This window comes from Bison bison, unplaced genomic scaffold, assembly GCF_000754665.1.
Source record: "Bison bison bison isolate TAMUID 2011002044 unplaced genomic scaffold, Bison_UMD1.0 scf7180017864066, whole genome shotgun sequence".
Classification (NCBI taxonomy): domain Eukaryota; kingdom Metazoa; phylum Chordata; class Mammalia; order Artiodactyla; family Bovidae; genus Bison; species Bison bison.
In genome coordinates, this window is record NW_011494638.1 from 7,368,837 (window position 1) to 7,382,610 (window position 13,774).

Sequence of the window (13,774 nt, forward strand, 5' to 3'; positions counted from 1 at the left end):
TGTCTTTCACTTACTCTAACCGAAACGTGGCTACCAAAAGGATCATCTTTTATATCAGTGAACAGTTCAAACCTAACATGGTATAAAGGAACAGTTAACATATTCCATCAACTCTATGAATAAGATGCATTTTTTCATATTCTTACAATGTGACATTAGGGTGTGTCCTATAACCAATGCTGTATCACAGCTCAGCTCTTATAATCAGGAGCATCTGAGGTTTGATGGATTATGGCACAAGGCACTTCTGAGGAGCCAGGCCCCACTCTATGCCCTTTACAGATGTGAGGTCACTGTGTAAATCATCAAAGAGATTATGAAGCTTCGGTTATTCTGGAAGCATCGTACCATGTACTAATGTCACATCAGGAATTTCTGTGCAGTGGTTTTACTGCTGAGGCTGATCAAATTTCCCAGTTCTAGAGGGTTTGCTGTGACAATTTTTGTAGCTGTTTTCTCCACCCCCATCCCAAACAGGATACGGGTGAGTGTCCTGGCTGACAAGCAGCTCCTATTAAACTGCCCACATCAGGTCGCAAGTTTGCAAAGCAAGGTAACCTCCTCTTTAGTTTGTAAATGTATGTTCGTCGCTCAGTGGTGTCCAACTCTTTGTGACCCCATGGACCGCAGCCCGCCAGGCTCCCCTGTCCATGGAATTTTCCAGGCAAGAGAACTGGAGTGGGTAGCCATTTCCTTCTCTATCAATTTGTAAAAGGCATGTTCAACTTGGATCTCTTCGAATCTAAAAATCCCTTCAGTATTTTTTTAAAAAGTGAAAAGTGAAAGCTTCCCTGATAACTCAGTTGGTAAAGAATCGCCTGTAATGCAGGAAACCCCGGTTCGATTCCTAGGTCGGGAAGATTTCCTGGAGAAGGGAAAGGCTGTATCACAGCCTTTGCACAGCCAGTGCAGTATTCTGGCCTGGAGAATTCCATGGACTGTATAGTCCATGGGGTCGCAAAGAGTCGGACACGACTGAACAACTTTCACTTCACTTTCGTTAAGATCATTGAAGCAGGAACCCTGCCTCGCTCACCACTGCCCAGAAGTGGTACGTCCACCCCAGGGGGTTACAATGAGCTCTGGCCTTCATTCATATACACTCTACTCTAGTGTTTCCTAAACTTCATTTTCAACCCCTTTGACAACTTTCTTACATTTGCTGCTGCTAAGTCGCTTCAGTCATGTCCGACTCTGTGCGACCCCATAGACGGCAGCCCACCAGGCTCCACCATCCCTGGGATTCTCCAGGCAAGAACACTGGAGTGGGTTGCCATTGCCTTCTCCAATGCATGAAAGTGAAAACTTCAGGGGGTACCAGTTCCATCCCTGGTTGAAGAACAAAGATCCTGCATCCTGAGTGATGTGGCCAAAAAATAATGAAAATTAAGAAAAAAAGTACAGACACAGGGACTTTACAGTATACCTTGCTGCTGTGTCCCTCGCATGAGGGCCCCACTGCCATTCTCTACTGTGCTTATTCCCACCAATTTCAAACCTAGCCATAAAGAATTTAAATCACTTCTATTTCCTAGACGTATTTTTCTCCGCACATGAGATCCCCCTTTGGACAGCAGAAGAGAGGCGAGGTTTCCCTTTTACAAGTAGAAACTGTTTTGTATTCATGTCCCAAATCCCCTGCATTTTCCATCAGGGGTCCCCAGAACACTCCTCTAGTCCTCTCACCTGGGAAAACAGCCACACATGAGACATTTGATCAGCCCTCTGGAGTAACGGCTTGTCCCGAGGCCGACAAGGAAGTTCTCTCTTGGGCACCTACGATTTCCTCTTTCTCTCCTGGGAAGTGCTTCCTGCAAGGATTACCAGCACTGTTCCATCCTTTTCCCCTCCAGTCTCTAGGGTAAACTAGGATGGTGGCTCTCTCCTCTGGGAAAAATACTCTTCTGACACAACAGCTAATTCTTATTACATACTAGCACGGTTCTAAACATTTCATACGTGACCATTTTTTCCCCAAGCATGTATTTTTTAACTGAAGGAAAATTGCTTCACAACATTGTGTTGGCCTCTGCTATAGATCAACATGAGTCAGCCCTACGTATATATATACATGATAATTTATTTAATCCTCACAGCCTGATCAGGCAGGAGACTGAAGCACAGAGAAGTTAACTGTTAATAAACTGCCCAACCGCAGCAGCTGGGCTTCAAACCCGGGCCAACCAGCTTTCTTTGCACTTAATCATTATACCTACTGCGTCTTGTAATAAGGTAAGTGACTGCTGGAAACGGCAGTAATGCTAGTGTCCATAGTAATTGTTTTATTGAATGTTTACTGCTTGCCACATATCAACTTTTTTTCCTCCACAGAACAGCATGAAGTGGCTACTTTTATTATTGGTACACAGGTACCCTGTGCAAAGCTCAGCACCTGGGAGTCCACAGAGGAAGCAGTCTGGTCATTGGCCTTGAGAGCCCATCTACTCCTGGCCATGTCCCCAGCTTGCAAATCAGTGCCTGGCATGTAAGCATGCTCAATCAGTACTAGTTGGGCCAGTGAATTCCAGGCAGCTTTGGTTCATCTCAGAACTAAACAGTGTCTCTGCTGTATAGCACAGGGAACTCTGCTCAATGTTATGTAGCAGCCTGTAATGGAAGGGGGGTTTGGAGAGAATGGATACATCGTATGTATGGCTGAGTCCCTTTGCTATCCACCTGAAACTGTTACAACATTGCTTCCCCCCATCCCCACAAACTACAACAATGACAAAGTCTTTGGGGGGGAGGGTACGGATTCTCCTTCACTCTTTTTTTGAATTTTATCTTTATTTATTTTTTAACACCAAAAACATTTTGTATCAGGGTATAGCTGATTAACAATGTTGTGATAATTTCAAGTGAACAAAATGGCTATACTCCAATGCAAAATAAAAAGTTAAAAAAAAATAAAAATGAACCATAATGCAAAAAAAAAAAAAAAAAAAAAGGAATAAAGAAGTCTCAACCAAGGAGGACAAATCCAAAAATAAATAAATAAAGAGAGAACTAAATACCTCACCATGACAGCAGTCAGAGGGGGACAAGGTCGGGGAAGGGGCTTGGGGTGGGGCAGCCCCAAGTAAAAAAGTTTCTGAAGCTTTCCTAATGCTCCTGGCCCAGAAGATCAAAGGGAAGAGAAATGAAGTGAAGTGAAGTCGCTCAGTCATGTCCGACTCTGCAACACCATGAACTGTAGCCTACCAGGATCCTCCGTCCATGGGATTTTCCAGGCAAGAGTACTGGAGTGGGTCTTCTCCAGAAGTTGCCTCTAAAGACAGTTCTCTCTTAACTGTCCACTGGCATCCAGGTAAGGAAAACAGGCTACTTTTGACCACAGGGTGAGGACATTTCAAGCTACAAAATAAATCAAATGGTTGAAATTCCATTATGTGACAAATGCTCATTTTATTTCTGTCTCTATTTATATTTTAATCAAACAACTGAAGAGTCACATTGATGTCAGTCTCTGTCTTTTCAGCTGCACCTCTGCTAATCTGACAACATGACAAGCATTTATCAGTCCCTTCAGGGACCTACCTGTCATTACTCATGTTTTCAAGGAGTTGATTACAATGAACAGACTTGGGTTCAAGTATAGACTCTACCTCTGTGACCTCTGGCAAGGTCAGTTTCATGGAATTTAATTCTTCACAATTCAGGTAGTCTATTAAATACATATGTTAATGTGATTTAGTTTTTGCACCTCTGATAGGATTTTGTTTTCTTGGTTAATGAATCTATGACCAAAAGTCCTATCAGACAATGTATCCTAATTTTTGGTTTGAAAATGATAGTCCCTGAAGCAATGGTAGCTGTTCAGTAAATTTCTTAAACTGAATTAAGAAGTCAAAGTAATGATGCAGGCAGAGCAGCTAGAAATACTGGCATTGATGGCTCTTGTTCATACTGTTAATTGAAATGGAAATAAAAAAAGGAAGATAATTGAGCAATTCCTTGTCACTTAGAAATGAACTATTACTCTGTACTATGAAAGAAATTCTAACTCAAACCCTGTTTTGAGGAAAAAGAAAATTATGCAGAGATTTAAAAGACTTCAGTAGAATTGATATCAACCTGATTAAAAACAGTCTTCCAGGACTCACTATCATTCACAGCATCTTTCTGCCCTGATTACAAAACATGTATTATTTATGTCATGCAAAACAGTAGAGGTATGACAACACAAGAAAATCAACTCATCTGGTGTTTTTTTAAAGTTTAATTTACTTTTTCTGAAAAATGAACTGTTTGGGCATATATAAATGACAAAACCCAGGATGAGTGTTTCAGAATGTGGTAGGCGGCGGGAAGGGCCCGGAGTGTGATCAAGGGTACCTTGGGGGCACCGGACAGTCTTTGTCATGGATTAGCCATGGGGGAGACTGAGTCCAGGATAGAAGCCAAGTTCAGGGATGAGAGGTGTCCCCCAAGCACCACAGTCACTAGCCAACAATGAAGACAGACATACAGAATTGAGAAATGCCTTCAGCATATTCTCCAGGTTTTGGCAAGGGCATTTCTAGACTCTTTGCTTGATCTGGCCTGACCTGCTGCACAGAGATGTCATGTTCTTCCAGGGGCAAAATGCAGCCATAAAGTGTTGGTCTAGGGTACAAACCAGACGGGCTTCCCTGATGGCTCAGTGGTAAAGAATCTACCTGCAATGCAAGAGACATGGGTTTGACCCCTGGGTTGAGAAGATCCCCTGGAGAAGAAAATGGTAACCCATTCCAGTATTCTTGCCTGGGAAACCCCATGGACAGAGGAGCCTGGTGGACTGTAGTCCACGGGGTCGCAAAGAGTCGGACATGACTGAGCAACTAAGCATGCATGCACGAATGTATAAAATAAATAACGAATGAGAACCTAGTGTGTAGCACAGGGAACTCTACTCAGTGCTCGTGGTGACCTAAATGGGAAGGAAATCCAAAATGAGGGGATATATCTATACATATATAGACTTCCCTGGTATCTCAGACAGTAAAGCGTCTGCCTACAATGTGGGAGACACGGGTTTGATTCATGGGTCAGGAAGAGCCCCTGAAGAAGGAAATGGCAACCCATTCCAATACTCCTGCCTGGAAAAGCCCATGGATGGAGGAGCCTGGTAGGCTACAGTCCATGAGGTCACAAAGAGTCGGACACGACTGAGCAACTTCACTTTCACCTTTCAACTATACATATAGCTGATGCACTCTGATGTACAGCAGAAACTAAACAACAGTGTAAAGCAACTATATTCCAATAAAAAATTAATTAAAAAACTGGCTGGCTTGAGCCATGAACAGATGGCTTACAGGTAAAAAAGTGGAGGGGTTGAAACAGACTACAAATGAAGAGGCATAAGGACAGGGCACGATACTGCTACATTTACATTCTGGCCTGAACATTTTATAGCTGGAAGGGGCCTTGCCTATCCATCAACCAGTCCAAAGCTCTTACTGAGCAGATTAGGAGGCTGAGGCCAGAAAGGAGGTACATGTCTGTGGTGCTAGTTACGTAGTGAGAGAACCAGGGCTAGAATTCGGGCCTTCCAGCTCCCAGTCAGCGGTTGGCTCTCTACCACCAGCCCCTCCCCAGCAAACCTATATGTAGCAAATGTTCTCATCACCCACAGAGGTTCCAGGAAAAACAATCAAATGAGTCTAGGTATTTAAATATTTTAAAGCCCTCAACTAATAAACATGATCATTTGTGAACCGTGACCTTTGAGCAGTCGGACTGCATCAGGCCACTGGTATCCATCCAGATAGTAAATATTTAAAGAGCTTAATTTCTTCTTAGTTTTAATATTAAGGTAAATGTGAATCAAAGTTTTAAAACCTTCTCTCCAGTGAGTTACCTTGCAGGCAGAGGTGCACAGACCTCACACTTTGGGGACCACTTTCCTAGAACCCCTTGCCTTCCACCCAAGATATGGGGGTGGCGGCGGGGGGGAGTCAAAGCATTGGCTTAAAAAATTGAAACAAGTAGGTAAAGGAGAAAGGCAATCTCCAGAAAATGGGGGGAAATGACCGCAGAAATTGGAAAGCTGGAATCTAACTAGAGATCCCTGGAGAATTCCATGGCACTCCTTCCAATAGTAATTTTCTTCTGCCAGAACAACTAAAATTGAAATCAAAACACAAGTTAACCATATCTGACTTGATTATGAGGTCAGGGGGAATCATACCAGCTTAAAATTCACAACTCCATAGAAAATCCAAGAAAGTTTCTGTGATCGCTACCCATTGCTCATTGTATTCCATGAAATACACTACAGCATCAAAAAGGCAACCCACCTCATTAAGAGGTGTGGTCCACAGTGTTCAGGAGCAGGGAATGAGCATGGCTTTTCTTAACAACCTACTATGTGCTAAACACTGTTAGGTGCTTCATTTCATCTGGTTTCAAAAGAACTGTAGAATTGGGGATGGGGAGTTCTATGATCTCTGTGTAAGAGACGAAAAAATTGGCCAGAGACAGTCATGGAGTCCAGATCTGTACTGGTGGGTTTATAAACCCAGAGAAGCTTCCATGGAGGCCCTGGAAGTCAAACGAAATGTATTCCCCACTGTGTGAAAGTGTGTCAAGGCAGCTGTTCTCTGATAACAAGATTTCAGAAGTAGCACCTGAAACTGCCTTTTAGGTCCCCCTGGCAAGATGGATGAAGGAACAGAGATCACCACTCTCAACAGGGGCATTTTAGGCATGGATAGGATTGACTCCCTGACTTCTCTGGTGGTTCAGATGGTATAAAGAACCTGCTTGCAATTCAGAAGGCCCAGGTTTGATCCCTGGATTGGGAAGATCCCCTGGAGAAGGAAATGGTAACCAATTCCAGTATTCTTGCCTGGAGAAGTCCACAGATAGAAAAACCTGGCAGGCTTCCTGGGGCTGTAAAATCCATGGGGCTGCTAAGAGTCAGACACAGTCCACGGGGCTGCTAAGAGTCAGACACAGTCCACGGGGCTGCTAAGAGTCAGACACGACTGAGCGGCTAACACTTTCACTTCACTTTCACAGGACTGATGGCTACAAAGATAACAGGTGTTGTGAGAGGCCAAAGGGCTGGAGCCACCCTGCGACACTGTGCCTCTGCCTTCAAAGGACTTCCTATAGCCAATTTCAAGGCCAGAGCCCCACACCTTCAGTAAGTCTTCAGGCTTCTCGTTCAAAATTCTTTGGGGAGAAGATAGATGAGGCATGGTTTCCTTGTGTGACAAAGGTATCTCTCAGCATAGTAAGGACACTCAGGTTAAAAATAACCTCACAGAAATCCTCACTGACAAAATAGGCAAGAAAGACATGAACTGCCAAAACGGCCCCAGCTAGGGATCCGCTGGGGGAACCTGCTCCAGAGCTTCTGAAGCCAGGTGGCAGCCGCTCCCAGCCCTGCAAAGTTCTTCCTTGTCGCAGGGATGGGAATGAGCGTTTAAGGGGGCTGGAGCTGACACATAAGTGATCCCAAAGCAGGAGTAACCAAAATCACTCTGTGCAAGAATTCAGGCAAAGCTAGGCTGGCGCCTCTCTGTTTTAGGTAGAGACGAGTATGCCCACCCGGTTACAGAGAAAACAGGGTGCTCACTTTGGGGCAGGACAGTGAATAGAAAACAGAGGTCAACATCACTGCCTCACAAAGAGGGCTATGCTCAAAAACTACCAGCAAGACCACAAGTGGATTTGCAAAAACATTTGCATGGTTTCTGGTTGCAGAAATGCAGAAAGGATTTGTACTATGCTTTGCTCCCAAGTGCACAAAACTCCCTTTCTACCTGAACCCTGAGACCCAAAAAATGAGGAAATGTAGTGCCAGCAGTTCTAAGGTTCTCGCTGGCTGTGACCCCTTCTCTTCCTGGGAGTTGGGCCAAAAGCACAGTATTACTTACTGATCAAATAACCAACACCCAGAGATACCTGGGAGTGAACACACATCAGTGAAGGTTCATTGGAATCAAAAGCAAAATGGAATCACCATTTGCTTGATGGAGGTTGGCTGGGTTGAACATACAGAAGTATCTTAGCTTTGCACTTAGAAAAAAAATCTCATTTCATTTTTTTTTTTTTTAATTCAGTGCAGCAAGAGGAGTACAAAGGTTAGAAAAGAGAGAAAGAGCTTGCAACCCGGAGAAAGATAAAAGGCAAATGATTTAAATTAAACATACGGGAAACATTAAAGAAGGCATGGACATAAAACAACCCTAGAGATATAAACGTACAACAAAGAAAAGTTGTTTGATCAGAGGGCAAGCCGTGCGAATAAATAAAATATCATAAATGCTCTAAAGGAAAAAAAAAGGAAGAGAAGAGTTTTCTTTCAACTTCCATTCTAAGAAAACCACAATTCTTTTTCTTGGTACAACTATAGCTCATATGCTTAATATATAAACTCAGCTTTGAAAATACCTCTGGAACATTCTCTAGTTTTTGTTTTTTAAAAAAATGTAAGTGAACCAACCATTTTCTATCACTGGGTAAATTCTGTCTGGTGGGTGGGTTTTGAGTAGCCGTGAATAAAAGGCAAGAGTGATTTGATTTTCTGTCATTTAAATTTTTCTCCCTTAAAAAAATCTACAGGAGTCCAAGGCAAAAGAATTAGTTTTGAAGAGTAAGTTTGAGTATTTTTAAACAAACCCAATTTGTGTATCCTTTGTCTCTAAATCAAAAGCCTGTATCACCTTTTCTCAAAGCTATTTCCACAGCACTTCCTGGCCGAGTGTGTACACCCCTATAGCATTGTTACTATTATTTAAACTTCCATGAAATGCACTTCAACTGGCAGGCATGTGTACTGTGAAATTAAAAGTGTATTGTTACAGAAGAAACAAAACTGACGTTGGACGTAAAGATGGACAACAATATGCAATGCCACAGATGGCAGCGGGAGCCTAAAAACACTGTGTGGTTCCTCTCTATTCTGTTTTGCCCCATTGTGTTCTGAATGGACAGAATCACCGCCCGGCTTCGGGGCCCAGCCGCTGAAAGGCCCCATTGTAAGTGATATGCTTTCCAGAGCAGAGTGAAGGTTGCTGTAGTAACCTTCACCGAGAATTTCCTGACCAGGGTGATGAAAATCTCAACTGAATTGTGACAGGACTACAGTTACAAACAAGACTGCAACATGAACAGGGGCCTCCCCGCTAGAAGGGGGTCTTCTCTTATCTGAACATAACCCACCACCTGCTGCCTAAAGCATATCCACATAGCCAAAGAAGGGACTGAATTTCTAGCAGTCAGAGCCTGAGGAGTCAACCTGTACAGTATCCTCCCAGGGCTGGGGTGGGGGTGGCGGAGGAGGGGAGAGAATGGGAGTTTGCAGATCAAGGTGGCTACACAGTCCATGAATGCTTTAGCTGCCGTGTTTGCTGGATGGAGAATGCACTTTCCTAGTGCTAAGCAGAGAGGCATGGGTACCCATAGTCCAAATACCACAGGCAGAGAAGAAATCTGCACTTGGTTGGGAGAAAACAGTGCAGGATTCAGTACATAGAGAGAGCCCCCCTTTATATGAAAAGAAAACCACCCCCAATTTCCCAGATGGAACACTAAACAAGAATGAAAACCACAGTGAGCTCTACCGATGGCTCCTTCTATACCAAGCAACGTTCTAAGCTCTTTCACACACACTGCATGTGTGCGTGCTAAGTTGCTTCACTGGTGTCCGACTCTTTGAGACCCTACGGGCTGTGTAGCCCACCAGGCTCCTCTATCCATGGGATTCTCCAGGCAAGAATACTGGAGTGTGTCGCCATGCTCTCCTCTAGGGGATCTTCCCAACCCAGGGATCAAATCACGTCTCTTTTGTCTCCTGCAATGGCAGGTGGGTCTTTACCACTAGGACCACCTGTAAGCCCTTACATGCATTAAATCATTTAATTGTCTCAGCAAACTTAAAAGGTCGGCATTATTATTAACCCTCATTTTAAGGATGAAGAAGCACAAAGAAGTTATAACCTTTGCCCCAGATCAATACCAGTGAACAAATATTCTGCTTCCAGAATCTACACTCATAATCCCTTTTTTACTCATCTTTTTCATATAGGCATTGGGCATTTGGATCTGGAGTTCTGGAGCTCAGGAGCAAGAAATGGGCCAAGAGACCACCATTGGCTACTATGAGTTCTCACCATAGGTGTGCGCAGGATTGAGCAGAACAGGGAGCCAACAAGAGATAAGAAAATAGGATGAGAAGCATTTTATCCATTGGTTCATTCATTCATTCCTCCCAATAGTTATGTGCCTACCAGGAGCCAAACACTATTCTAAGCACTGGGGTAGCACCTGCAGACCATTCAGACTAGACTCCAGTTTTTATCAAGCTTCCTTTCTCATTAATGAGGCAGAAAACCAACAGATAGAACAGAGCGATAGGAAAAACAAGAGGTGGCCGCGGGAAGGCCAGAAGGGCAGGCACTTGGCACCGGAGACAGGAAATAGGCAGTCAAGATGGGACTGCCCATCAGAGGGTGCAGCCCAGGTCACACAGGAAAACTGTCTTCCTTCCAAAGGGAATGAGCCCAGACTACTTTAGTCAGATCCCCATCCAGTAAGAGAAATAACACCGCCTCTTATTTGTAGGTTGCTTTCAGAGTCTCGCTACCTCTCTGCTCATCATCCCATGTGAGTTCTAAAGCAGTTCAGCCAGGCAGGCAGGCAGGGAGCAGGAATAATTATCTCCATTTTACAGCTTGGACTATCTGCAACATTTCCCTGATACTTTAGAGAACCCCAAAGGAGTGGTGGAGACACGGGGAGGACCGAAAAGTAAATTTCAGGTTGGGCTCCCCACCTTTGGGGACTGTCCCTCTGTTTATCCGTCTAGCATGATAATGGCTATGTCATTTATTGCTGGGTTATTATTAAGCTGGGCTGTGAGTCGTTCCGTGTGCTGGATCTCGCCTACTTAAGAAAGAGAGAGGGGGCAGGAGGAGGGAACCAGAAGCAGAGGCAGAGCCAGGCTGCTTTTAACTGAGAGAGAAAAACAAACAGCTCTTTAAAAACACAATCTCTCAGCATACTTAAAGGTAGCAATTCCAGCCTAAAAGCCTCTCTGCTTGGTAATGCACCACCCTTAAGAAAGGGCAAAATTATCAAGGGGTGGAAGCTCAGGAGATGTCAGGCTGCGGATGAAGGCCTATTCCATGCCAACTTCTAAGTAAGACGAGGAATTACAGTCATTCAGCCCACAGCCATTTCCCATTTTAACTGATGTTTCCTGTTTTCTACGCTGGGCATCATAAGAATATTCAGAACCAGATTGGGAGTTCACAGGCCGTCCCTTCACTGGGGTACATTCTTTTCTGTTCACTCATCACATTATGTGCAACATTACAACCCAAAACAGATCTGTTTTCCTACTGACCTCAATCTGCGTCCACCATTATTGTGGCTGAGAGAATTCTTGGCTCTTTCGGGCCGTGATGCGAAGAACAATCTCGCCTGGCGGTTCCCCGGACTTGTTGACCTGCAGGTTGGTGTCTCAGCAGGAATTGTCCACATGCACCCATACGATTTAGGAGTATGGATCGGGGGACAGGCAGGGGCTGGAAGTCGCATTCCAGCCCTTTCAGCTGATTGCTAAGCCATCCCAGGGTAAATGAGACAACTGGGCATATTGTTAAGTTTGTTTTTGATGGTAGGATCACAAAAGCATGGTTTTTAAAAACTCTTTATTTTGAAGTAATCTCAACATTTCAGAAAAGTTTTTTAAAAAAGAATTCTTATACTCTATATCAATCTATAACATTTTGCCAATTTGTTTCCTCTCTCTATATATATATGTATTATTTTTTTTTAAATCTACACTATTTAAAAATAGATTGTATACATCATGCCCTTTTACTCCTTAATGCTTCAGTATGTATTTCTCAATAAGGGAATTTTCTTATATAATCAGAGTAAACAACTTCCAGAAATGTCACATTAATACAATACTTTTTATCCACGTCAATATCCTAATTTCATCAATTATCCCAATAATGTCCTTCGACAAGATTTTCTTTTTCCTGGTGCAGGATCACGTATTGTATTTAGTTTTCCTATCTGTTTAGTTTCCTTTAATTTCCAACAGCTTTTCAGCTTTCCTTTGTCTTTTATGATGTTGACATTTTAAAGAATTCTTATTTTATAGAATGGCCCTCAGTTTGGGTTTGTGTGATGTTTCCTCATAATTAGATTCAGCTTTTGTATGTTGGAATTCGAGTCCTGTGCTGTTGCATCCTTCTCAGGATATCACGTCTGGATGGACATCAGGTTTGTGGGCGGTATTCATTTATATCGCTTCATTAAGTACTGTCCCATTTCTCCACTAATTTCTATTTTTTCCCCCTCTGGTAACTACTAAGTGATTTGTGGGGAGATACTTTGAGACTGTGTAAATATTCTGTTTCTAATCAAACTGTGACAACCAGCTTTGACAAATTAAATTTTCAAGCCCAGTTATTTGGCACTCAGAGAGAATGCATTGCTCTCGGAAGCTGTGTGTCTCAGACAGACAAAGGCTACACAGTATCTCTGTGGGTGTCTCAGAGACGGGGTAGCTGGCTTCCTCCCACCTGCTGGGTTCCAGACAGGCTGAGGTGGCTGTCTTCCTCCACCTGTGACACCCAGTTCCACCCCCACAGGGTGTGAAATAATGCCTTCCTAGAAGCTGAATTGAAAACCAGAAGTATGAGTCGAGGTGATTCTTACTGGCCCAGACAGCCCCGTGGAAAGATGCAAAGCTGCTGTATGTGGGACGTGTGTCCCTGGTTCCCGCCATCAAGGTGCCCGTGCGTCTCATCCTCACCCTAATCCCACCCCTCCTCGCATTAGCTTCAGTGCCATTGAACAAATTACTGTTTAAAAGGTGGAAGTGGGGTCAGTCCTTTTGGACCAGAGAGCTTAAAGCAAGGTGGGGACAAGGGAGTCAAGGGCAAAGAATGTGTGTAAAAAGGATGAAGTCCAACCAGACAGTTCAAAGAGGTGGCCAGCAATTGTTCTTGAGCCACAAAGAGGGCAGACCTTCTTTAGACCTGACCTCCCATTCCAGACATTCTTGTTCCCATGAGGGAGCCTGCTACCACCCGAGGCAGCCAACATTTTCTTTTTGCTAATAATCATTGTGTGGAAATAATTACCCCAGAAGGCTTCCCTGGTGGTGCCCTTAGTAAAGAATCTGCCTGCCAATGCAGGAGACTCAGGAGGCTTGGGTTCGATTCTTGAGTCAGGAAGATCCCTTGGAGTAGGAAATGGCAACCCACTCCAGTATTCTTGCTTTGAAAATTTCATGGACAAGGGGAGCCTGGTGGGCTATAGCCCATGGGATCGTAAAGTCAGACAGGACTGAGCACCCATGCTCACGATTACCTCAGAGGACTTTATTATACAACAGCCACCAGTAGATGGCCACTTCCACAGCTGGAGTGACTGGGACAGAACCTTGGAAGGAGCCCGAACCGTCTCTACAGCAAATTAGCTCAGGAAGACCAGGGAGCTTATTTGGTGACCAAAGATTCTCCTCATCACACAAGCTCGTACCTGAAATGCACATGTAGGCTAGTGATTTTTAACAATGACTGCTGAAACACCACTAGAAAAATAAAAGTTTTACACCTTTTAGGTAAAAAGTTTACATTTAAGAATTTGCTTCTGCTAACTAGAAGCCTGGAGAATCCAAGGGACGGGGGAGCCTGGTGGGCTGCCATCTATGGGGTCGCACAGAGTCGGACACGACTGAAGTGACTTAGCAGCAGCAGCAACTAGAGTAATGAGCTATAAAGTATTGATAGATACTTTAAAATTTCTAAAAGATTCA

The 13,774-nt window shown here is 43.9% G+C and overlaps 1 protein-coding gene across 4 annotated transcripts in view; it reads right to left on the reverse strand.

The window, feature by feature from the left end:
* MYO1E (myosin IE) overlaps window positions 1-13,774 on the reverse strand; it is a 221,232-nt gene that overhangs the window by 128,305 nt on the left and 79,153 nt on the right. Inside the window, exon 1 of one of the 4 annotated variants that reach the window (XM_010836827.1) lies at window positions 11,342-13,136. The exons of 2 other annotated variants lie outside the window; for them this stretch is intronic. In XM_010836827.1, coding sequence (XP_010835129.1) covers window positions 11,342-11,535 — 194 coding nt within the window. In that variant the 5' untranslated portion in view covers window positions 11,536-13,136. Of the gene's footprint in view, window positions 1-11,341; window positions 13,137-13,774 lie in introns of those variants that run through there. One more of the 4 variants, XM_010836829.1, reaches the window with a different exon arrangement.